At 46.3% G+C, this 24,506-nt stretch overlaps 1 protein-coding gene across 2 annotated transcripts in view; it reads right to left on the minus strand.

Annotated features, from left to right (window-relative positions):
• Positions 1-22,926: 22,926 nt before the first annotated feature.
• LOC115078117 (SLAM family member 8-like) overlaps positions 22,927-24,506 on the minus strand; it is a 60,064-nt gene continuing 58,484 nt past the window's right edge. For both annotated transcript variants that reach the window (XM_029580774.1, XM_029580773.1), the window contains one exon: positions 22,927-24,207. In XM_029580774.1, coding sequence (XP_029436634.1) covers positions 24,091-24,207 — 117 coding nt within the window. In that variant the 3' untranslated portion in view covers positions 22,927-24,090. The remainder of the gene's footprint in view (positions 24,208-24,506) is intronic.

Below are 24,506 nucleotides of genomic sequence, written 5' to 3' on the forward strand. Positions count from 1 at the left end.
ACCTTCCAGTAGAAAGAGGAAGCGTGTCTGCAGAATTTGGGAATCTGCCAGGCCTCCCTACACTGATTTGTCTCCTATCTGAAAAGATCAGACTCGATGAGTAATCTGGGGGGATTGCCCTTCTCCCCCACCACTTGAGCTATCGTATCCCCAGTTCTCTTTAGTTTGTATCTTCCACCAGTGGCAAAGGTGATCTCAAGTTTGGGATTAGCCTTCTTAATTCATGCTGCCAGCATCCACCCTCGTGCTTCCTTGGGTGCAGATAGAGTCGGGGCGTGGATGTGTTGAATGGACGTTAAACTCTTTCCGATAGCACGGGGTGCGGAAACCGTCTCCAGCTAGGTCTTGTCCAGATCCTCAACAGGGCGAGAGCCAATCTGTTCTTTTTGGAGGTGTTTGGCTGTTAAAGAGTCCAACTTGACTCCCACTTAAAAATGGAGAGTCAGATCTCGGCTGTAGTTAGGTCTGGTCCATTTCATATTTGCTTCGCCCGCTCCTAGACAGCTGAGATTCGTCCATAGTGGTTCAATCTCTTGTGCTGTGGAGAACTGATTATCGTAAGGTAGTCTGTTTAGGTTTCCCTAACAAGACGATTTAGAATGCCAAATAAGGGGTGAGGAAAGAGAGCAGGCTGCACCTTTGCTGGCAGATCAATGTTATGGAACCTTCTGCCCAAAGAACGTCAGGTTGCGGAGAATTATTTGGGCTTCAGGAGGTTGGTTAAAGCTTCATTTTGCAAAAATGGCCTCTGGATAACTCTCTTGACTTGCTGTTATTGTTCAATGTGCATTTTGTTTTGTTAGTGCGACTTTGATATTTTAATTCTTTCAGTCTGTTGATTATCAAGCTTTGGTATTTGGCGTTAGGTCCATTTTCACTTTGAGCTGTACCTGCTTTATATCTGATAATGTCTCGGTTACTGTTCAGAGCATGTTAATGCTTTGCCCGTTGATTTTATGTATTGTTTCGTTATATTTTTCATGTTTTGATTTAATGTGTAATTTTATATTTATTCTCCTTTATCCACGTTGAGCATCATTTTCTTTTATGAGGCAGAGTAAAATAAAAAATAAGAGCCTGGCCCAGCATTACCTTATTCGCTACTGAACAAGGGGTAAGCAAGAAGGATGACTACCTCATGTGTCAAAGCTGTGGGGAGGGGCTGCCACATCAGCGAGTACCCGAGCCTAAAGGGAAAAGGGGTGGGCACCAAAGGCATCCCTCCTCTGGGGCACCGCTTTGTCCAGCAACTGCCTCTATGCACCTGCCTCTTGTTCAGTCCTTTTCACTCCCACGGCGGCATAAGTTCAAATTCTGGGTCCTCAAGCAAAAGTTTGGAAAAGGACCCCGCCCCCCAATGGCTTCTTCCTGGTCTTCCAAGGGTGTGAGGTGCCCCCTTTGAAGAATTGGCTCTTGCATTCAGCGCTTGGAGTTGGCTGGTAAGCCAACATAATTTTAAGGGTGGGAGCATCCTATCCAACCTTACCCCCTTACAGGTGCAGCCACATTCAGGGCACCGGCAACTGCAATCCTGTGTGCCAGTGCTACCCCTCCTCCTACACTCGCCACCATGGCTCTTTCCCTCCTACTCGCCTCCCAATGGCCTCTTCCTCCGAATCTCTGCCCCAATTTAACTCTCCTCCCTCTTACTCCCCTCCTCTCACCAAGGCCCCTTCTCGGGTCCTCTCCCCCTTCTCCTCACCCCATGCCCCTTTCCTATGTCCTCTCCCTCCGCTTGACCCTTCCCAGGTTCTTTCCCTCCCACTCCTCACAGCTCCTTCTCAGGCCCTCCTTGTCCATTTCCAGCCCTCCTCTCCCCTCATTTGGGCCCTGCAGCTTGCAATCTACAGGCAGCACTGCTAGTGGCACCAATCAGAAGGAAACTCGTGTAATGAGTGGCGCTGCCACAGGGCCTGGCACGGATTCTCATAGCTGCTGCTGGCTGAAGATTGCTGCAGATGCCGGTGATAGGGTGGCAGGCCTCTTTCTTGCTTGGGTCTCCCCCACCAGCCCCCACAAACTGCAGGGGCTGCTGGGGCAGAACCCACAGACACACCCATACACACCTGAGAGCCCCATGCATGTATTGCACCGATACATATAAAACATGAATACAGCACGGACAGCTGGAAAGTGAGACTTCATTAGAGCCCTTTGCAAGCATCACACTGATGCACATAAAGCATGAATACAGCACAGACAAAGGAAGATGAGATCTTCGTCAAAGCCCTCTGCAAGGCTCACACTGGTACACAAAGCATGAATACAGCACAGACAGCTGAAGAGTGGATTTTTATCAGATCCTCCATGCAAGCATCACACTGCTACATGCAAAGCATGAAGACAGCACGGATAGCTGAAGAGCAGATCTTCATCAGGGCCCCATGCAGGGTCACACTGATACACGTAAAACATGAATATAGTATGTAAAGCTGAAAATTGAGATTCAGAAAAAATATTTTTTTTAAACCTGGATTATGATCACAAAAAAAAAAGAACAGTATAAAATAAAATGCCAGTAGGGGGATTCTTCAGAGGCCCAGTTGATACTTCAATGAAAGTCCTTAGTCCTCCTGTTTTGGAGACAGTCCTCTTTTTTTCGGACTGAAATTGTTGGCGTTTTCTCACTGCCTGCCTGGCGACATTTTCTTTATCCAGTGTGCAGGACAGAGGGATTAAAGTCTGGTCCTGGTTTTACCCCCAGTGTTCATTGCTGACCGTGTAGTAAACACTGGAACTACAAGTCCCTAGATGCAATGGGCTGGGGTGTAAAACCAGGACCTGCTCAGCCTGTTCCCTTTGGCCCTGGAGCTTGCTGGTACTCCTAAGTCTGAAGGGGGAGAGAGTGAAGGGGGAGGGGGGGGGGCTGCTTCAGACAGGGAACACAGGTTTTAGCAACTGAAATTATATCTGATCCCGCTGCAAATTCACAAATGTTATGTAAATAGTCAACTGCCTTTAACCACAAGTTTACATAAAATTTTGCATGAGATGAGGCCAGATGGCTTCAGCTGAGTGAAAACCTGCGGGGGCAGAGTTAGGTAGGAAAAAAAACAAACATTCAGCACAAAGGGGTAACATTCCTGCTCCAATGGAGAGAAGGGCTACCAAAATGATAAGGGGAATGGAACAACTCCCCTATGAGGAAAGACTAAAGAGGTTAGGACTTTTCAGCTTGGAGAAGAGACGACTGAGGGGGGATATGATAGAGGTGTTTAAAATCATGAGAGGTCTAGAACGGGTAGATGTGAATCGGTTATTTACTCTTTCGGATAGTAGAAAGACTAGGGGCACTCCATGAAGTTAGCATGGGGCACATTTAAAACTAATCAGAGAAAGTTCTTTTTTACTCAACGCACAATTAAACTCTGGAATTTGTTGCCAGAGGATGTGGTTAGTGCAGTTAGTATAGCTGTATTTAAAAAAGGATTGGATAAGTTCTTGGAGGAGAAGTCCATTACCTGCTATTAAGTTCACTTAGAGAATAGCCACTGCCATTAGCAATGGTTACATGGAATAGACTTAGTGTTTGGGTACTTGCCAGGTTCTTATGGCCTGGATTGGCCACTGTTGGAAACAGGATGCTGGGCTTGATGGACCCTTGGTCTGACCCAGTATGGCATTTTCTTATGTTCTTATGTTCTTAATGTGAAAGGCATCAGGCAACGTGTCAGGATAAGCCTTCACAGGCAAAAGATAACTCATCCCAGGGAAGAACAAGGTGGTGGGGGGAATGTATCAGGGGCCGGACCATTATATCAGTCAGCAGGAACACTGAAAAGGGAACTTCAGAACCGCCCCGGACACAGAATGCGTCTGAAATGAAAATGAAAAGAGCCAGGAAGGGACTTATTAGGGAGCCTGCTTGCCTTACTCACTACCAGATGTAGTCCTCCTGCACCTCTCCATCCTTGGAAACACCCCTCCCCCACCCAGCCTGCCCTTTGCTTGTATATTCATTATTGAGCAGCAGCATCCAAGGCTCACAGAGGCGCAGCTCTCAAAAGCTCATCATGCATGCATGCAGTCCCATAAAAAGGTTTCACACACATCCAGACTCCTATGGGCCAAAACCAGACAGACTCAGCCCCTTCCGGCTCAGTATTTGCCTATACCCGCACATGATGGAGCTGCTGTTTATACTGTATACAGGACTTCTGGTCACACTCGTGCATGGTGAATAAAGTAAAAATGTGAAAAGGACACATTATATTGGCTAAGGTTTGTACACCACTTTGGACGTTTTTCTTAATTAACGACTGAGGAAGTGGATTAAAAGGGGTATTAAGTAATTACATAAATAAACCTTACACTCCTAAACCTACAGGAGGAGGCCTTATTGGGACGATAAAGCCCTTGGGGGAGGTCTGCACTTGCTACTATCTTCTTACCAAGTTCCAGAGAAGAGAGAAAATGTAAAAAAAAAAAAAAAAAAAAAAATTAAATTAAAATAAAATAGAAAAATATATATATGTAAAAACATACAAAAAATGTGCCAGTGAGCAGGCCGCCACTTCCTCCTGATGATCTCTCAACGCTGTAGATCAGCAACCAGGACGTTCCAGCTCAGAGTGGCCTTGCCTGGCCAGATTGTGGCCTGCGGGATGCATTGGACCACGCGAGGTCACAGTATGAAGCTGCAACGAGGTAAACTTAAGAGCACCATAAGGAAATATTTCTTCATGGAAAAGGCGTTGGATTCATAGAATGGCCTTCAGAAGTAAGAACAGGAGCAGAATTCAGGAAAGCCTGGGAGAGGCGCAGAAGATCCCTAGGTACAAAGAAATGAGGGGAAAGGCAGAGATCAACCGGGGTCTGCGGTACTGCAGTAGGAATTAAATTGGGCAGAGGCGAGTTGGGCCACATGGTCACATTCCTTTTGTCTCTGTTAATAAATCTGGGAATTTTCTGTGGGGAGCGGTATTGGTTATAATGAACAGAAGGGAATATAATAATTTGCATATTTTTGGTTGCACTGAAACCTAGGCCCACTGAAGCTGATCACTGAGGACAGCCCTTTATAGATGTTAATAACCCATTATCTCAGGCACCAATATCCCCTCTATCCCCCACTCCCCTCTAATTCTTTAGGTTACATGAAGAATTGTAGTTTTGCATATGGATCCCATATGGTATTTGGCCTATAGTAAAGTGCACTGGGTGTGGACTTGGCCCACAGAAAGCCAGCAATAAACTGAACTACAATTCCAGTATAGTAAGCCTTCCATGTCATAATTGCCAGTATTCAAACTATAAAAAAAGCCATACTGCAAACATTACATCAGGCCCTAAACACCAATACACCTCCTATTAGGAAAACGGATTAAAACCAGGTTGTTGTAAATCCCTACACGGAAACTGCAGGCTGGCAGAATACTTAAAGCCTCATGCAAAACACAGACTCTCACCAAATACAGAATAAGGAGAGCATAAAGTATAATAGAAAGGTGCAGACAAAAACTGAACTGGAAATCACAAGAAGCCAAACTCAGTGTTTTGCATTGCTTACAATCAAGAAATATAAAACATTAAACATATCAAGAAAAAGAATGTCAAATCTGCTGATAAATTCAGCCAATTAAAAACACCTATAAAAATGTTTAAAATACTACCAAACAATAAAATATTTCAAAACAGCAGATTCATCACATCCAATAATTAAAACAAACAAGGATAAAAAAAAAATCTCCCACTCCCCATACCTGAGAACTTTAGATTCCCAGTCCTGAGATTGTTGTAGATTGGAGGAGGGTTCACAAACTTTAACCTCTCTCACACACACATATATATACAGGTACTCACGCACACACATGCGTAGGCACTCTCATATAGACACACACATACACACACAAAAACCCTCTCATAAATCCACATTCACATATACCCACCATCTCAAACACACACACACCCTACCATCCTCTCATACACACACACACACACAAAACATACACACTAGCAGGCTGCCTCACACACAACAGACAACACACACACACAAATTATGCCTTTTCCCATTCTTCCACCGCCATCAACCTGGGCTCTGGCGGCGGCCAATGGCCTCTGTCATCTTTTCTTGGACCGTCACTGGCTTGGGTTCCGGCTGCAGCTCGTGGCCTCATTTTTCCTCTCGGCTATCATTCTCCCGGGTTCTGGCAGCAACACTTCTTCCATTTCTTCAGCTAGTGCTGTAGCTAAGCAATTTGGCCCGTATGGCCAAGTGAAAATCTGCACCCTACCCCTTTGTAATCACCATAGCTTCTGCAAAACTAGTTCTTCATGTAACCTACAGAGTTATGGAGGGGAGTAGGGGATAGAGGGGATCTTGGTGCCTGAGATAATGGGTTATTAACATCTATAAAGGGCTGTCCTCAGTGATCAGCTTCAGTGGGCCTAGGTTTCAGTACAACCAAAAATATGCAAATTATTACAGACCCTTCTGTTCATTATAACAAATACCCCTCCCCACAGAAAATTCCCAGATTTATTAACAGAGACAAAAGGAATGTGACCATGTGGCCCATCTCGCCTCTGCCCAATTTAATTCCTACTGCAGTACCGCAGACCCCGGTTGATCTCTGCCTTTCCCCTCATTTCTTCGTACCTAGAGATCTTCTGCGCCTCTCCTAGGCTTTCCCGAATTCTGCTCCTGTTCTTACTTCTGAAGGCCATTCTATGAATCCAATGCCTTTTCCATGAAGAAATATTTCCTTATGGTGCTCTTAAGTTTACCTCGTTGCAGCTTCATACTGTGACCTTGCGTTGTCCGATGCATGCTCTCTCGATGTCCAATGCATCCCGCAGGCCACGGATGCCACAATCTGGCCAGACAAGGCCACAGTGTGGCTCACCATGGATTCACTCTGTCTGAGCTGGAACATCCTGGTTGCTGATCTACAGTGTTGCGAGATCATCAGAAATGATTAACCTCTATTTAATATGCATCCTGTTATACCTATTTTTCACAATTGTTAAGAGAATTACAATTTGAATCTTGTAAACCGTTATGATGGCTTCACCGAATGACGGTATATAAAACTCAACAAATAAATAAATAAATAAAATCAGGAGGAAGTGGCGGCCTGCTCACTGGTGCATTTTTGGTGTGTTTTTCCCCCTTCCCTTTTCCCAGATGATGGCGTGTGTGGCGTGAGGTGAAGCTTTAAGAGAAGAGGGTAGCACATGCTTGCCTTTGCTGCCACTGGAAGAGGGGAATTCCAACATCAACGTCACTGCCATTGCGAGATGCAGAGTGCAAAAGTGGCACCTCCAGCGCTGATGTCACCAGCAAGAGTGGGGAAGGGAGCTCAGCATCCAGCTGGGAAGGATGGAGGAGACACAAAGAAGAAATGCTAATGGGGGGGGTGGCAGAAGAACGAGGGGAGGTACTGCTGGTTGAGGGAGGGGTAAAGAGAGATGCTGCTAGTGAGAGGGAGGGAAAGAGAGGTCAGATGCTGCTGTCTAGCGAGAGAGAGGGAAGATTCCCGTGGGGTCACCAATGAAGATCTGCTTTTCAGCTCTCCGTGCTGTATTCATGCTTTGGGTGTATCAATGTGACACTGACATAGGCCTCTGATAATGATCTGCTCTTCAGTTGTCCGTGCTGTATTCATGCTACTACAGATTTTTTTCTTTGCCTCACTCTCTGATTTTATGCAAAGTGTTTTTCTTCACCACAGGGCCCCATGTCCCTTAAAATGGTACAATATTAAGCTTTAGAATGCAGAACCGCTCCAGAATAATTTTGAGTATGAGATCTGTAGTTTTGTCTCAAATTCATCAGACTCACTCAGGATATAGCTTCAAATCCATCTCCTGAGTTTTTCTTTTCTTTTTTTCTGGGGTTGAAAATCAGGATTTACTCATATAGATTTGTACCTATGTAAAGTTACTCCTGGGGGAATTCTGTGCACAAAAACTTAAAATTCTGCAAACTTTATATTGGTCAAAATAACACAATTTACATGACAGTCTAAGTAATTACATTTTAAATTAATACAGAAAAAAGGTTATTACTTAAATATGCAGAATTTTAAATAGAAATTCACTGTAAGAGTGTCCCTTCCACTCTCTCTCCCTACTCCCCTGGCCACTATGCCCTCTCAGGCCCCAACTCCTCCACCTGCCAGTATCTCTCCCCTCCATCTCTAGGCTCAACCCTTTCAATCTATCGCCAGTCCCAGAGTTTGACCCCGTTCTCAGTACTGCCCCTCACACAGGCTCCCTCTTGTCCTTCCCTCTCACACACATTCTCCCCCTCTCTAGTACATACACACACCCTCATACAGGCTCCCTCACTCTCTCGCACACACACACATCCCCTCATACAGGGTCCCTCTCTCTTGCACACACACCCACACAAGCTCCCTTTCTCTCTCACACATACACCCTCACACAGGCTACCTATGACTCTCTCACGCAGCCCTTCACACAGGCTCTCTCTCTCACACATACACAATCCCTTCACACAGGCTAGCACCCTCACATACACATGATCCCTTTTTCATACACACAAGCTCCCGATCTCTCACACACATACACACTCCTTCACAATCTCCTCATATAATATTCCTGCTATTCTGTTTAATGTAAACCGGTATGATTTACATCGGATGTAAGAATGTCGGTATATAAAAATTAAAAATAAATAAATATAGGCTTCCTCTCTGAAACCCACACTCAAGCATCCCCCCTCTCTTACCTCCCATGCTCTCTCACCCTCCTCTTTCACACCCCTCTCCCTGCTCTCACCCTCCCCTTCCCTATACCCTCTCCCCTCTCACATCCCCTCCCCTTTCTAACACTCCTCTCCTCTTACACACACGCACACATTCTCTCTCACCGGGGCCTTTATCTTCACCGTGAGTGGAGCACACACTGTTCGTGGCACACGGGTGCCTTCCATTTTCGCCACAAACGGCGCACCCGAGCCTTCATCTTTGCTGCAAATGGAGCGTGACCTGCTGCACAAGCGGGCCTTCGTCTTCGCATGCGCCGTTCGCAGCATGCCGGGGTCGTCTCTATTTTCTGCGTAGAATTTGGCAATTCTGTGCAGGGCGGGAATTCTGCGCAAATTCTGTGCTCCGCAGAATTCCCCCAGGACTATAAAGTGTGACAGATTGAAAGCATGTAATCTTTGTTTTAAATAACTTTTTATTTAATAAGCAGCAGATAATTACCAAATGAACCAGATTAGGAGATAGGTGTTGGGCTCAATGGACTTATGGACTGACCCAGCATGGCAGAGCTTGCATTCTGTTCTTATTTACAGATAATAAGGAAGCAGTGAGGATAATGCACGTTTGCAAATTTACCTATGTAATAAAAGGTAAATGTGTAAGTTATGTAAATTTCTAAGTTATTCTGTAAGTTTCTCAGTTACCCTTATAATTTATAGTTACACGTGGGGGCGGGATCGAGGCCGCCGGCACAGCAGCCGTGCTGGGGGATCGCGCGCAGGCATTTGGCCGGCGCGCGCAACCTACGTCTGCCCGGAGGCAGGCGCAACTTATAAAATAAAGGTAGGGGGTGATTTAGGTAGGGCTGGGGGGCCAGAAGGAAAGTTCCCTTCGAGGCCGCTCTGATTTCGGAGCGGCCTCGGAGGGAACGAGGAACGCCATCGGGGCTCCCCTAGGGCTCGGCGTGCACAAGTGTGCACCCCCTTGCGCGCGCCAACCCCGGATTTTATAACATGCGTGTGTCTGTGCGCGCAAGTTATAAAATCAGGTATAGATTTATCTGCGCTGGGTTGTGCGCACAAATCTACGCCTGCGCATAGCTATTAAAATGTGGCCCTATGGCGTTAACTCTGTTACTAAGCTACTTTGAAAGAAATAAGAAGTTTAAGTCTTATTTGACCTAACAGTTTACTGTAAACCGATGTGGTATCTCGATCGAATGTCAGTATATAAAAACAAGCGAACAAATAAATAAACAAATAAATAAAAGGGAAAGAGCCAGCAGCAAGACTGAGACAATTCAATTGTATAATAAGAACAAAGACCACCCTGAAATAAACACAGTCATTTGCTGGTACTTGTAACATCCTTGCTCCATTATTTGGGACAGAGCGATTACAAGAAGCTCAATGTGGATCCCAAATCTCCTGCTATGTGTCTCAATCATTTTTGAAGGAAGAAGTATGTTTCTCAGCAGATGGGATTATTATTACATACATGGGTTTCCCCACACTTTAATCTTTGGTTTCTTTTTCCACTGCAGAGTATCTGAGAGCATGCACCAGTCGGGAGACCAACGTCCTGCAACACGATGGAGAAGCATGCAGATCTTTTGAACAAGAACAGTCACCGCAAATCTGTGAGGATCTGCATCCCAATTGGGCTGAAAAAAATCAGAACCAGGAGACCATGGAATATGCAACAGTTCAGACTTATCCTGGCTGATTGTGAGTTCTGGTTTGGTTCACCTTCTCTCCAACTCCCCAAGAGTCAGATGTTTGGATAAAATCTATATCCATTCCTTGAAAGCAAAAATTAGATGTATCAGCTAGACGACCTCTTGGAGATCTGCTGGGAGTACTTCAAAGCCTCATATATTCTGAAAGCTGTCCTGGGGACCACAGAGATTCTGGGTGCTCTCCTGGGAGCATCCAGAGATGCTTACTGCTGTCTCATGGGCCCCCTTCATTTGGGTTGGATATTGTGAAACCTCTGGTTAAGTCACCCCTATAAATGTTTATTTCTAACCTCACCAGAGAGCTGTTCTGTCTTCTTATAGCAAGAAGCATCACACCTTATCTCCAGCTTCCCACCAGAGCAAACAAAACATAGCAAATCCCCTCCTTAACCATCTGTCAGGCACTATAGCACTTATTATCACCTGCAGATCTCAGGCTTTCCAGCTTCCCACAAGAGCAAACAAAACATAGCAAATCCCCTCGTTAACCATCTGTCAGGCACCATAGCACCTGTTCTCACCAGCAGATAGACTTTGGACCTGAAGCTCTCCTGTAGGTGTAACTCACTCTGACAGAGTCTGCTCAATACAAAGGACACTGGGATAGTGTTACTGATCCCCAGGAACTTGCTTCCTACCCATTCATTAATTCTCCCCTCTCCTCCCCCTTGGCTTTCTTTCTTCTCTGCCTTGTTGTTAGACCCAAGCCTCCTGCTGAATCTGCATGGGTGCAGGTACTTGTGCCTGCTAGAGCCATGTGGCTCTTCTATCCACTGGCTACTTCATCTAGTATGTGCCCATGATGCAGTCTCTCTTTAGTTATGTGCAGTGCAGCCACTATAGGGCCACTCCAGTGAAGTTGCACCATTCGCTACAGCCTACAGATGGCTTTGGGACTTCCGGGAATGTGCAGTCACTGCAAAGTCATATACGGAAGAGCTCCGCGAGCACTTACTCACATTTTGCGATTTAAAAACCCCTAACATTACTTTAGCAATGTTTCTAGTGGTGTCTCGGCTGGGATGTCGGTAAAAATCTGCGAGACTAGCTAAAGATAAGAAGAAAGAAAAAGCAAAGACCTCTGAAAACAATATGGTGGCAGAGCGTGAAAAAGGAATCTCTGACCTAAAGGGGGCTCTTGTTTGAGACATTTCCAAACTGGTTTCAGCGAATCTAGAAGACAGCTTATCCAAATTACAGAATAAGGCATGGAAAAGCACCCTGAATCGCTAGCGGATCTTGAACATCGAGTGTTGGCGCAGGAAATGGCGTCGGATCAACTGGTGATGCAGTTAGCTGACCTCAAAAAAGAAAATGCCATGTTAAATGAGCGGCAGAAGATCAGGAAACGTAAGGATCATCGGGTTGTCAGAGCGGGTCAAAGAGGCAGAGTTTATGCACTTTATGCAAGTCTGGCTTCCACAAACACTGGGCCTCTCAATGGAAACTCGTTCTACCTCAACGAGTGCACAGAATAGGCCATGTGAGAGACAATACTCAGCGACCTAGACCGGTCATCGCCCGGATACTTCATTTTGTGGCTAAGGTCTGAATAATGCAAACATATAAAAAACAGAAGAGAATTCTGGAATATGAAGGTCAGAAATTGTTTCTTTTCAACGATTTCTCCTAAAAGGTGTCAGAGGCTTGAAGGCCGATGGCACCAACTTGCTCTGAATTGAATCGGCAGGGTCTCTGATTCTCTTTCCTTTTTCCTATCTCTATAAAAAGTTTTTGGTGGTAACGAAACAGCGCAAAATATCTGGCTGCTTTGAGTACCTAAACTTACACGCTAATGTACTTTTTCATTATGCTGAATGGAATTCTTTTCTAGTTATGTGGCTCGCTTTGATAAGAACATAAAAACATAAGACTTGCCATACTGGCTCAGACCAGAGGTCCATCAAGCCCAGTATCCTGTTTCCAACAGTTGCCAAGCCAGGTCACAAGTACCTGGCAGGATCGCAAGGTGTTGTGGTTCAAGACTGGAAGGTGGACCCTTGGGCCGGCCAGGCGGAGCAGCCGCTCCGATGGGGAGAAGAAGGCCGGGAGGCAGCACGCAGCTGGACAGACGAGCTGGATTTCACCCTGGAGATCCGAGACCCCCTAGGAGGAGCCCGTAGGGAACCGGACCGCTGGGACTTAGGAGCATGGCAGTGGAGAGGCATCAGGACAGACAGGCAGTCAAGGCAGGCAGCAGACACGGAGAGTCAAGGCAAGCCAAGGTCAGGAGCCGGGAATCAGCCGAAAAAGCAGGAACAGGAACCACAGGAGCGAAACAGGAACTGCAGGATCAGAAACCACAGGAACGGATCAGGAACCACAGGAACAGATCAGGAATTGCAGGATCAGGAACCACAGGAACAGATCAGGAACCACAGGATCGCCAGAAAGAGCAGGAACAGCAACTAGCACTCCAGAAAGGAGAGACCTCGTTACAAGGCAAGGCACCAGTGTCAGACGCCGGCTTAAGTATCCTGCCGGCGTCTGACATCAGTCAGAAGGCGGTCCAGCACTTCTGGGTGCTGGACCTTTAAAACGCTGGGCTTCGCACACGCGTTGCCTAGCGGGGGTGGGACTAGCATCGGGCCATGCTGCCAGACAGGCCTCTGCGTTTTGAGGATCCCAGCGCGGTCAGGAGGGCACAGGCAAGGTAAGGACCCGGTCGCTAACCTAGCGACCGGGACTGCAACACAAGGGGGTAGATAGATTCCAATGTGCTTATCCCAAGCATAAGCAGTGGATTTCTGCAACTCCACCTTAATAATGGTTAATGGACTTTTCCTCCAGGAGAACATTTGGATGAATACCTGCAGAGTGTTAAGGATAGCTGGGCAGGCCTGAGTTGACGCATCTTAAAAATTTCCCAGGATATCCGGATGCCGGCAAATATTCTTTTTTTCTTACTTTTTGTTTCTTGTTGACTGTTTCATGAAGGGATTGTGGAGAAGTTATGGCAATATATTATTTAAGGCATAACAGCGGAGGGGACTTTTGCCTCGCTTAAGGTGATTTTCGCTTCATTTCTGACTATGTCCATGTCAGAACCCCATATCCCAATACCTGGGGAAGTATGAAACCAAGCACATAGATTTCCATTCACTATTTCAATATCTGGATACATTATACTGGAGAATGGGCTTGTGAGGCTCTATTTAATTTGGAAATCCTGTGACTGATCTTTTTTTTTCGTTTTCCATTTATTTGTTTATTGCTGTTACCTAAAGGGGCTTGCAGCTCTGCCTGGATGCTATGGTCAACAGATGTTTTGGCTATATATTCTTCTCTGGAGTTGTTTCATACTATGTTGAGTGACATAAGTTTATATTGCTTAAGCTTTAATAATGCATTACTATCTCTTAACACCGAAACAAACAACTGAAGGCAGAAAAGGAGCAAATGGTCCATCCAGTCTGCCCAGAAAGCCTGCATTGTAAAGGTTACCCCATGCTTATATGTTTCTCAGACCATAAAAGTCAGGGCCTTCGTTGGTTCCTGTTTGAATCCCATTCCCCCCCCCCCCCAATGCTTATCAGTTTCCCACACTAGCCCTTGTTGATTGCTGCTGAATCCAATTCCCTGCTATGCCTTGCTGCTGAAGCAGAGAGCAATCTTTGAGTTGCATCACAATAACAAACTTGTTTAAGGGTAGTAACCACTGCATCAGCAAGTTACCCCTGCACTTGTTTCCCCAGACCGAAAACGTTGGGGCCCTCGGTTTCTGAACGAATCCAATTCCCCTTCTGCCCCTGCCATTGGAGCATCAAGCTTATTGGTCAAGGGTAATAACAGCTGCACTATCAAGCTATTGCATGCACTCTTTTCTTCCAGGTACAAAACTTAGATTGTAAGCCCTCTGGGGATAGAGAAATACCTACAGTACCTGAATGTAAACCAATGTGATATCTCAGATCGAATGCTGGTATATAAAAATAATAAATAAATAAAATAAATCCTTTAGCCTTTAGGGTTCCACAGTATTATCCCATGCTCTTTTGAATTCTTTCACTGTTTTGGTTTTCACCACCTCCTCCAGAAGGGCCTTCCAGGCATCCACTACCCTCTCCATGAAGAAATATCTTCTGACCTTGGTTCTAAGGTGTCCTCCTTGGAGTTTCATTTCGTGACTCCTAGTTCTACTGATTTTTTTCCAAAGAAAAGATTTCACATTTGCCCATCATTAAAACCTTTTATGTATCTGAAGGTCTGTATCGTATCAGCCTGCGCCTCCTCTCTTCCAGGGTATACATATTCATATCCTTCAGTCTCTCCTCATAGGTTTTCACCATTTTGGTCGCCCTTCTCTGGACCGCCTCCATCCTGTCTCTATCCCTTTTGAGGTAAGGGCTCCAGAACTGAACACAGTACTCCAGGTGAGGACCTGTACAAGGGCATCACCACCTCCATTTTCTTACTGGTTATTCCTCTCTCTGTGCAGCCCAGCATTCTTCTGACTTTACCTATTGCCTTGCATCATCATTTTCAGATTTCCAGAAACTATCACCTCATGATCCCACTCTTGGTGCATGCACATCAGCCTCCCCTCCCCCCCCCCCCCCTCCCCCCACACACACACAATATCTCATACTGCTCTTTTGGATTACTGCATCCCAGATGATTGACTCTGCACTTCTTGGTGCTGAATCCCAGCTGCCAAATCTTTGACCACTCTTCAAGCCTTCATAAATCACTTTTCATTTTCTCTGCTCCTTCAGGCGAGTCCACTCTATTGCAGATCTTGGTATCATCCACAAATAGACAAACTTTACCTTCTATCCCTTCCACAATGTCACTCACAAAGATATTGAACAGAACCAGTCCCAATACTGATCCCTGTGGCACTCCACTTAACACGGCTCTCTCTTCAGAGTAGGTTCCATTACGCTGTCTCCTATCAGTCAACCAGTTTGTAATCCACTCCACTACCTTGGCGCTCACTCTGAAGCTTCTCATTTTGTTCACAAGCCTCCTGTGTGGAACAGTATCAAAAGCTTTGCTGAAATCCAAATAGATAACACTGAGCGCTCTTCCTCGATCCAATTCTCTAGTCACCCAATCAAAAAAAATCAATCAGATTTGTCTGACAGGACCTTCCTCTGGTGAATATATGCTGCCTCATATTCAGCAACTTACTGGATTATAGATAGTTCAGTATCCTTTTTTCAGCAGCATCTCCATTAAGTTCCCCACCACTGAAGTGAGGCTAACCGCCCTATAGTTTCCAGACTCCTCTCTGCTACCGCTCTTATGAAGCGGGACCACCACCACTCTTCTCCAATCTCGCAGCACCACTCCCATTTCCAGGGATCTATTGAACGCCAACCCTGTCCTGGGGGCCCACCAGCCCGTTGGTTTTCAGGATATCCACAATGTATATGCATAAGAGAAAATTTGCATGTACTGCTTCCATAACATGCACATTTTCTCTCATGCATATTCATTGTGGATATCCTGAAAACCCGACTGGCTGGTGGGCCCCCAGGACAGGGTTGGGGACCACTGCTTTAGCAGACCCGCCAAGACATCTCTGAGTTCTCGTAGTATCCTGGGATGTACCTCATCCGGCCCCATGGACTTATCCACATTCAGTTTTCCTAGCTGTTCCCATACATACTCTTCCGTAAAGGGAGTTGTGTCTAGCCCATTCCCTTCTACGGTCTTGTCAAACAGAAACAGTCCTTCTCCAGGGCCTTCTTTAGTGAACACCAAACTGAAGTATTTGTTTAATATTTCTGCCATTTCCTTGTCAGTCTTGGCACATTGCTCCTCCTCAGCCTTCAATTTCACTAAACCACTTCGGGCCTTCCTTCTTTCTCTGAAAAATGTTTTGTCTCTTCGCTTTACCTTTTTGGCAATCCTTTCTTCCGCCTGACTTTTTGCTTTCCTGATTTCTTTCTTCATCTCCCTCAGTTTCCGAGGTATTGTTCCTTGAGTTCCTCTTTTTGGGATTCTTTATACTTCCTGAACGCTAATCCTTTTGCCTTTATTTTTGCAGCCGGTTCCTTTTTCCTTGAGCTTTTGTTCACTTTTCTAACATATAGATTTGTTGCCTTTGTTATATAGCTCCTTTTAATTTAGCCCACTGTTGTTCCACCTCGCCCATTTCTCCCAGTCTTCTGGTTCTTCCTCCAGGCACATCCCCATTTTGTCAGAGTCCGTATATTTGAAATTCAAAGCTCAGGTCTTTGTGTGACTTCTTGGGATCTTATTCGCAATATCAAACCATCCTGTCTGATAATCACTTGTGCTCAGGTGGGCGCCTGTCTGGACATTAGAGACGTTATCCCCATTTGTGAGCACTAGGTCCAGGATTACACTGTGCCTCGTGGGATCCATTGCCATTTGTTTGAGCAGAGCCCCTTGCAGGGCGTCCACTATCTCTCTACTTTTGTTCCATAAGTTGCGCCTGCCGAGTGCTGGCGCGTGATGCCCCGGCACGGCCGCTATGCCAGAGGCCTCGGTCCCACCCCCGCCCCTTTCACAAAGCCCCGGGACATACGCGTGTCCCGGAGCTTGCGCGCGTCGCCGGGCCTATGCAAAGGTTTTTCATTTTCCATTTAAAGGTCTGAAGTTTTTATTTATTTTATTTATACATTTTATATACTGTCGTTCCATATGGAATTCACAATATCCCGGTGGTTTATACATTAATATTCATAGCTATACGTCAACACAAAAAACAAACAAGCATATAAGGTAACAGTGGTTATCAATAATACTGATAATTGGTCTAGATAGTTTATTATTCCAGTCTATGACCAAGTTGGCTGATTATTTTATAAAACTGCTTATTCTGATGGTTTATGCATTTTTGAATAGCCATGTTTTCAAGTCACGCATACATTTCTTTATCAGTTGTTATTCGTGGTTCCTCAGGCATAGGGCCAGATCTTAAAATCTATGCCCAATTTTATAACATGCGTGCGCTGCCGCGCGCATCTTATAAAATCCAGGCTTGGTGCGCACAAGGGGGTGAACACATGGGCACCTTGCACGCACCGAGTCCGAGGGGAGCCCCGATGGCTTTCCCCATTCCCTCCAAGGCCGCTCCGAAATCGGAGCAGCCTTGGAGGGAACTTTTTCCGGCTCCCCCCTACCTTTGCTCCAAATGTTACGCCTGCCCAAGGCAGGTGTAACTTGTGCGTGCCGGCAGGCTGCCGGCGAGCATTGCCCCAGCACAGGCTGCTGTGCCGGAGCACTCGACCCTGTCCCAGGACCACCGCCACACCCCCAGCCCGCCCCTTTTTGCAAGCCCCGGGACATACGCGCGTCCTGGGGTTTGCATGCGCCGCCGAGTCTATGCAAAATAGGCTCGGCGCGCGCAGGGGCAGATTTTCTCGGGTTATGCGCGTAGCCTTTGAAAATCTGCCCCATAGTGTTCCAGAGCTTTGGGCCTGTGACTGACAGCATTCTGTCTTTAGTTTACGTCAAATGAGTGCTTCTTATTGTGGGGATTGCTAAGAGACCTTGATTTTGCGATCTCAGAGTTTGATGGGGATTGTGTTGTTGAAGTGTCACTCCTAGTAGGCCATTGCTATTGGGGTTAATGCTGTTGAATATTATTGTTAATACTTTGTATTGGATTCTTGAACGTATATGTAACCCATGTAGTGCCATCAGTGGGTGTAATGTGGCATTTTTCTTAGTTCCTGATACTAGTCTTGCTGCAGCGTTTTGTAATAGTTGAAGAGATTTTATGTGACTATCTGAAAGACCCAGAAGTAAGGAGTTGCAGAAATCAAGGTTTGAGAATATTAGTTTGTAATAGAGTGCGAAAATCTGTGATCGTAAGTAAAGGTTTCAATCGGCTTAGTATCCTCAACTTGTTGTAGCCCGATTTAATCAATTTACTGATATGTACAAGATGTACTCCTAGGTCCCGTACTTGATTTGATAGATTAATTTGACAGTTTCCTAAGTCCAGTGCAAGTGGTACGGATTTAAGTGAGTTTCTGTTCAGCCAAATGATTTCTGGTTTTTTTTGTGGTTAGCATAAGTTTAAGTTGCGATAGTTTTTCTTGTATTGTTGTCATATAGTTTTTGAGTAATGAAGCAGTGTTTTCAAAAGATTTTGTTAGAGGGATATAGAATTGTAGGTCGTCCGCATATAGGAGGAATTTTATTCCGAGGTCAAACAGAGGTTTACATAGTGGCAGCAGGTATATATTAAATAGTGTTGCTGATAGGGCCGACCAAGGTATTATCATGTGTTCGGTTTTGATTAGGCAATTTTTAGCGTTTGCGAATATTAGATCAAGTGTGTGGCCTGCTTTATGCATTGTTTTCAAGACGTGTTGTGACCATCCTAAGGCTTCCATTACTTCTAGGAATATATCACATGCTGTGACTTTGGTGTTTTGTCCACCTAGACTCTGGTTAAAGTCACCTACTATTAAAGTATTTTCTGAAGTTTTGAACTTATTAGTAAACAGTTCAATTAATGGTGGGCAATCTTTTTGAAGTAGGCCAGGAGGCAGTATACCAATCCTATGTTTATTTGTTTAGATCTTAGTATTGCCACTTCATACGGTGGGTCAATTTCTATTTTGCTTAATACTAGTTTAAGGTCTTTTTTTGCAGATTATTAATAGACCTCCACCTTTCCTTTTTTGTCTTGGTATGTGAAATAAATCATAGTTTGGATGGGTAAGTTGGTTGTATCAGTCATCCAAGTTTCAGTTATACAAAAAATTGTTGGTTGTTGGTCTTCTAACAGGTCATTAATTAATGGGATTTTTTTTTTGATAGTGATTGGGCATTCATAGCAGCGGTTGTATGAAGACGCCGACACTGCTGCCTTGTGATTATAGAAAAGTGCTACCCTATGACTGTAGTTCTTAGAGACAGGGAGTGCTGCCGAAATGAATCACCAGTCAAGGTTAAGTCTCACAAGACCACGTCTGGCAGGGAGCCTCTGAAAATTTGCGTGGCCCACGCAAGCACTTCCTTAAGTCTTTTTCCATTTTATATATCTTTCTCACTCGACTAGTCTCCCTACTGTTGCTTTTCTCCCTCCTCCCCCTACCTCCCAGGTTAGCCCGTGAGCTCAGTTTGAGTGTCCGTTTTCCTAACCCGACTGCCGTCAAGATTTTTTTTTTCCATACTGCTTCCTGTGGTTCCTTCTACTTAGTATCGGGACGATGATACTAAGTAGGAGGAACCAGAGAAAAGCAGTAATTTCTGCTTTGTTTTTCAGCCCTTGATGTACGCCAAGACTTAATGCCAGCTCCAGGGCTGGCATTAATTTTTGCATGTAAAAATGTGCGCATCGGGTGCAGGGTTATTTTTTGCATCAGGGGTAGTAGCTAATAGCCTCATCTACAAGGCATTTACATGTGATAAGCACTACTAGCTACAAGTGTGTTTGGATACGTTAATCCCCTTTTTGCATTGGGTGTTAGCCTAATGCGGCCAATCACGGGCTAACCTGAGCTCACAATAATGTATTGGCCCCTCTGTTTGTACCTGAGCCAATGGAGGCAAAGTGATTTGCCCAAGGTCACAAGGAACAGCGGTAGGACTTGACCCCCGCTTCCCTGGTTTTCAGCCTGCTGCTCAAACCACTAGGCTACTCCTCCACTCTGCAGCATAAGACGCCTTAATTATAAAAAATACTGTTATCTTTAGAAACCTTAAAGTTGACAAAATAAATTCTGCTTGAGCTGTCCATTGGCATGGCTGAGCCCCACTGTTTTCCACCCACCCCAAGGCTCCATGCAAGAATGGATGCCCCCAAGGGAGCAGACAGAATAAGAAGTGATCTAAGAAAGCTCGAGGAGTGGTTGAGTGTTTGGCAGTTAAGATTTAGTATAAAAGATTCCATAAGAACATAAGAAATTGCCATGCTGGGTCAGACCAAGGGTCCATCAAGCCCAGCATCCTGTTTCCAACAGAGGCCAAAACCAGGCCACAAGAACCTGGCAATTATCCAAACACTAAGAAGATCCCATGCTACTGATGCAATTAATAGCAGTGGCTATTCCCTAAGTAAAATTGATTAATAGCCATTAATGGACTTCTCCTCCAAGAACTTATCCAAACCTTTTTTGAACCCAGCTACACTAACTGCACTAACCACATCCTCTGGCAACAAATTCCAGAGCTTTATTGTGCATTGAGTGAAAAAGAATTTTCTCCGATTAGTCTTAAATGTGCTACTTGCTAACTTCATGGAATGCCTCCTAGTCCTTCTATTATTCGAAAGTGAAAATAACTGAGTCACATCTTCTCGTTCAAGACCTCTCATGATCTTAAAGACCTCTATCATATCCCCCCTCAGCCGTCTCTTCTCCAGAGTCATACAATTGGGTGGGGGGATGAGGGGAGTGCAGAAATCCCAGGGGACAGTACACAATGAGGAGGTGAGATACTGACATGCATCGACCAGAAGAAAGCTCTTGGGGTGATCATTTCCGATGACCTCAAGGTAGTGAAAAAGTGCAATAAAGCAAAAGCCAGGGAGAGGTACACCTAGCAGAAAAAGGGAGATGATATGCCTATGAACAGGTCATTAATGAAACTTCATCTTGTTGCGTGTGCTGGCTGCGGCAGGCCCGCGGCCAGGCTCTCTTACCCTCTGCTGCCTAATCCAGCGTCTGGCTCCACCTCCCTCACGGCTGCAGGCTGCCGGCTCCGTCCCCGGTGCTCCTGGTTCTGCGACTGACTCCTGTGGTCTGTGGAGAGACGCCGCCATCCAGCACCATGCCCCTCCCTAGGCACGCGTGCATCTCTGCTTCCTTTAAAGGGCCAGCGGTGGGAACTTACTTTCTCCGGTACGGAGGATCTGCCCATCTTGGAATCTTAATCTGGTCCTTTTGAGTTTTGTGTGAGCCACCTTTTGAGCCTCTTCACAGGGCGACTCTTAAGGATTTGAGCTTAAAGGTTGTTTTCCTGGTAGCCATTTGTTTGGTGAGGAGAATATCAGATTTGCAGGCCTTATCTTATAGTGATCTGTTCCTGCAGATTTCAGATTCAGGTGTGTTCTTGCAGATGGTTGCATCCTTCCATCCCAAGGTGGTCTCGGCCTTTCATGTTAATCAGACGGTGGAGCTTCCAGCTTTTCCAAATTTGGATGCTTCTTCTCCTCATGCATGAGAACACAGATGTTTGGACATCTGGAGGGCCTTGCTGAGGTGACGAATGATTTTTGGAGATCCGATCACCTGTTTGTTTTGTGGGGTGGCGCAAAGAAAGGTACCCAGGCTTCCAAGGCTCAAGGAGGCTATTGGGTCAGCCTATATTCTCAAGGGCCAAGAAGGCGCAGTGGAGCAATAAAACAAACTCAGGCAAGAAACTGCGGGGAGCTGACCCCATAGGCCTGCCGTCCCCCAACTGAGTAAAACCGAGAGGCAGCGCCTCGTCCTCTCTCCCCTGCCTCCCTATAGGGCCCGGGTGAACTGGGGAGAGTCGCAGGGGGGTGTCCTCCATCCCCCCCAATAACACCAACAAGTCTGTCAGGGAACCTAAAATGGCCATCATTCCCACACCAGCCAAAGTGGACGGCCCGACGCGGGAAACCTCGTCCCTGGTGGCAGCAACATTAGCGGCAGAAGTTGACTCAACGTGCCAACATTTTGTGGGGGAAGGGGGCAGACAAGGTCCTCCACCGCCAGAGACACACGCAGAACAAAGGGAGAGACAGTTGAGGTGTGCAGGGATCGCGCCACACGCGCGGCAGGCCCAGCCATGAACCATGTGCATGCGGACAAAACAAGAGCCCCTCGCGAACAACGAATTAGACCCCCTGAAAACGCCGCCCCCAACCACCAAAAAGCCTCCCGTACAACCCAGAGACCTACCACTCAGCTCCAGCTGCTTCCTGCACAAACAGGCACTGTGTTCTTTTTTTTTTTAAACTTTATCACAAAAAACAGGGCCTCTGCTCTCTTAAGGCAGAGGGGAGCTGTCCAGTGCCAGCTCAACCTGAAAGACAGGAGAGAGAGAGCCCTCACAAAAACCAGCAGCTGACCAGAGGATCTGCAGCTTGGAGCAAAGGTTGGCTGGAAGCAAAGCAGGGACAAGAGTTAGAAAGTGCTGCTACAACTTAGAACAGGAACTGGAGCAGCAGCAGGAGCAGAGCTTTTCAGTGAAAGGGGAGATATTGGGTAGCCTTCTAGTTGCTGTGAACAACTTCCTGTTCAATCTTTAACTTGGATTTGGCCATATTGGTTCCCCCCCTCCGTCCCCAAGGGGCAATGGCCATTTTCTCCCTTCATGGTCTCAACTGACCCTTATCCCTGCTTACTTCCAGGTCCCTGGCTGGCTCTGTCGCTAAGGCTCCAGCCCTTCATCTCCTGGATGTCACTGAATCGAACCCAGCTGGCACCTTCACCTGGGTGCTGGATTAACCTTGGGAATTTGCATGAACATAAGAACATAAGAACATGCCATACTGGGTCAGACCAAGGGTCCATCAAGCCCAGCATCCTGTTTCCAACAGTGGCCAATCCAGGCCATAAGAACCTGGCAAGTACCCAAAAACTAAGTCTATTCCATGTAACCATGGCTAATGGCAGTGGCTATTCTCTAAGTGAACTTAATAGCAGGTAATGGACTTCTCCTCCAAGAACTTATCCAATCCTTTTTTAAACATGCTTATCTATGCATATGCAGAATAGGAAAAAAAAATACCAGTGCTCCATTCAACGACTGCACGGGTGCTCCAGCCTGCCGTGCTTCAACAGTGCCATCCTGGAGAAACAGAGACCTTTCCAGCTGGTGCATTGGGGTCCTGCGCCCCTGGCACCGAGGAAACCAGTGGCTGTTTGTCAAAGCCTCTGCATGATCCAAGGCATGCTGCTCCCTAGACCCGCTTGACCCTGTCCTCCAGGCTGGGCCATAAGTGGGAGAAGCCCTTCTTTGTCCCATTGCTCACCAGATGAAGCGGAGCTCAGCCGTCTCGGAGGCTTGGTTCCTCTGTGCTCTGGGAGACATGCGGCCACAATCATAGTAGTTGGCAGAGTCATGGTAGGGACCCAGACGCTTGTAACAGATGTTGTGGCCCTCAGTAACAGACACTGCAGATGCAGCCACCGATCGGCTTTATGGGACCTGGCTTTTTCTTTCTTTTCAGCACTAAAAATTGCTGTTGAAGGGCTGCTGAGGCAGCAAAGCAGAAAAAAGCACTGAAAAAAGATAACCTGAGAAGCCTAAAATAAAAATGGTGAGAGAGAGAGGTGCATGTCCGGTCTGTAGCATGCACAAAAACTGACTGAGGGGCTCACGGGGCAGTGCTCCAGCGGAAACGTCCCGCACGCTCAACAGAGCTCAGAGAGAGGGGTCCGCTCGGCACTAACTCAGCCCCACTCCTTGACAGAAATGTGGGCAGACCAGGTGGGCCAACGAGCCATCATCGACTATGTTACAATAGGTGGTGGGTGCAAGAAGCAGCCTCCCAGGGGAGGCAGTGGTGGCAGTGTACAGTAACAGGATTCAAGAAAGTCTGGGATAAGCACGGGGGAATCTTAGCAACTACGGAGAAAAGGGGAAGCCAAAGATCGACCGGGATCTAGGGCATTACAAGCCTTACACGGTCTCTCTCTCTCTCTCACTCTCCAGCAGTGGCCTGCAAGTCCGGGGAGGGTTTGGACTTGGATCCTGCTCCTCGCTACCTCTCCAGAGCTCTAAGCACTGAATCGGGTCTCGGAGCCCACACCTTTGCCAGTTGCTGAACGCTCCCCTCTAGATGACCTCCGCAGGCCTCTCCCTCGGGCTGAACCGGACTTCATCGTAGATTGTCTTTAGTTTTTGTGGTGGGTGCTTGAGCCCCATGGGGCTGGTCTCTGGGTTCGCAAGAACCTGCAAAAAGAAATTTAAAAAATAATGTAAGTACAAATGTTGACTTGTTCTAGGCATATTTTGTGAAGGATGATGAATTTACTTTCTGGGCGCTGCCTTGTTTGTGGAAGAACTGGAAATGGAGATAAATTTAAAAATCAGTGGGGTAGCCTCTACAGACCTTGCCACGAAATGTCAGTCTGCTTTATTTCCGGGGTACAATCTTCCTTTTGTTCACTTTTGGCCCTCTCACTTTTTTCCCCAGCTGTGCTTTAGCATGGAGCAGGAGAGGCAGTTTCTCCTGGTATGGCACACCCTGG

This window comes from Rhinatrema bivittatum, chromosome 16 (assembly GCF_901001135.1).
Source record: "Rhinatrema bivittatum chromosome 16, aRhiBiv1.1, whole genome shotgun sequence".
NCBI classification, from domain to species: Eukaryota; Metazoa; Chordata; class Amphibia; order Gymnophiona; family Rhinatrematidae; genus Rhinatrema; species Rhinatrema bivittatum.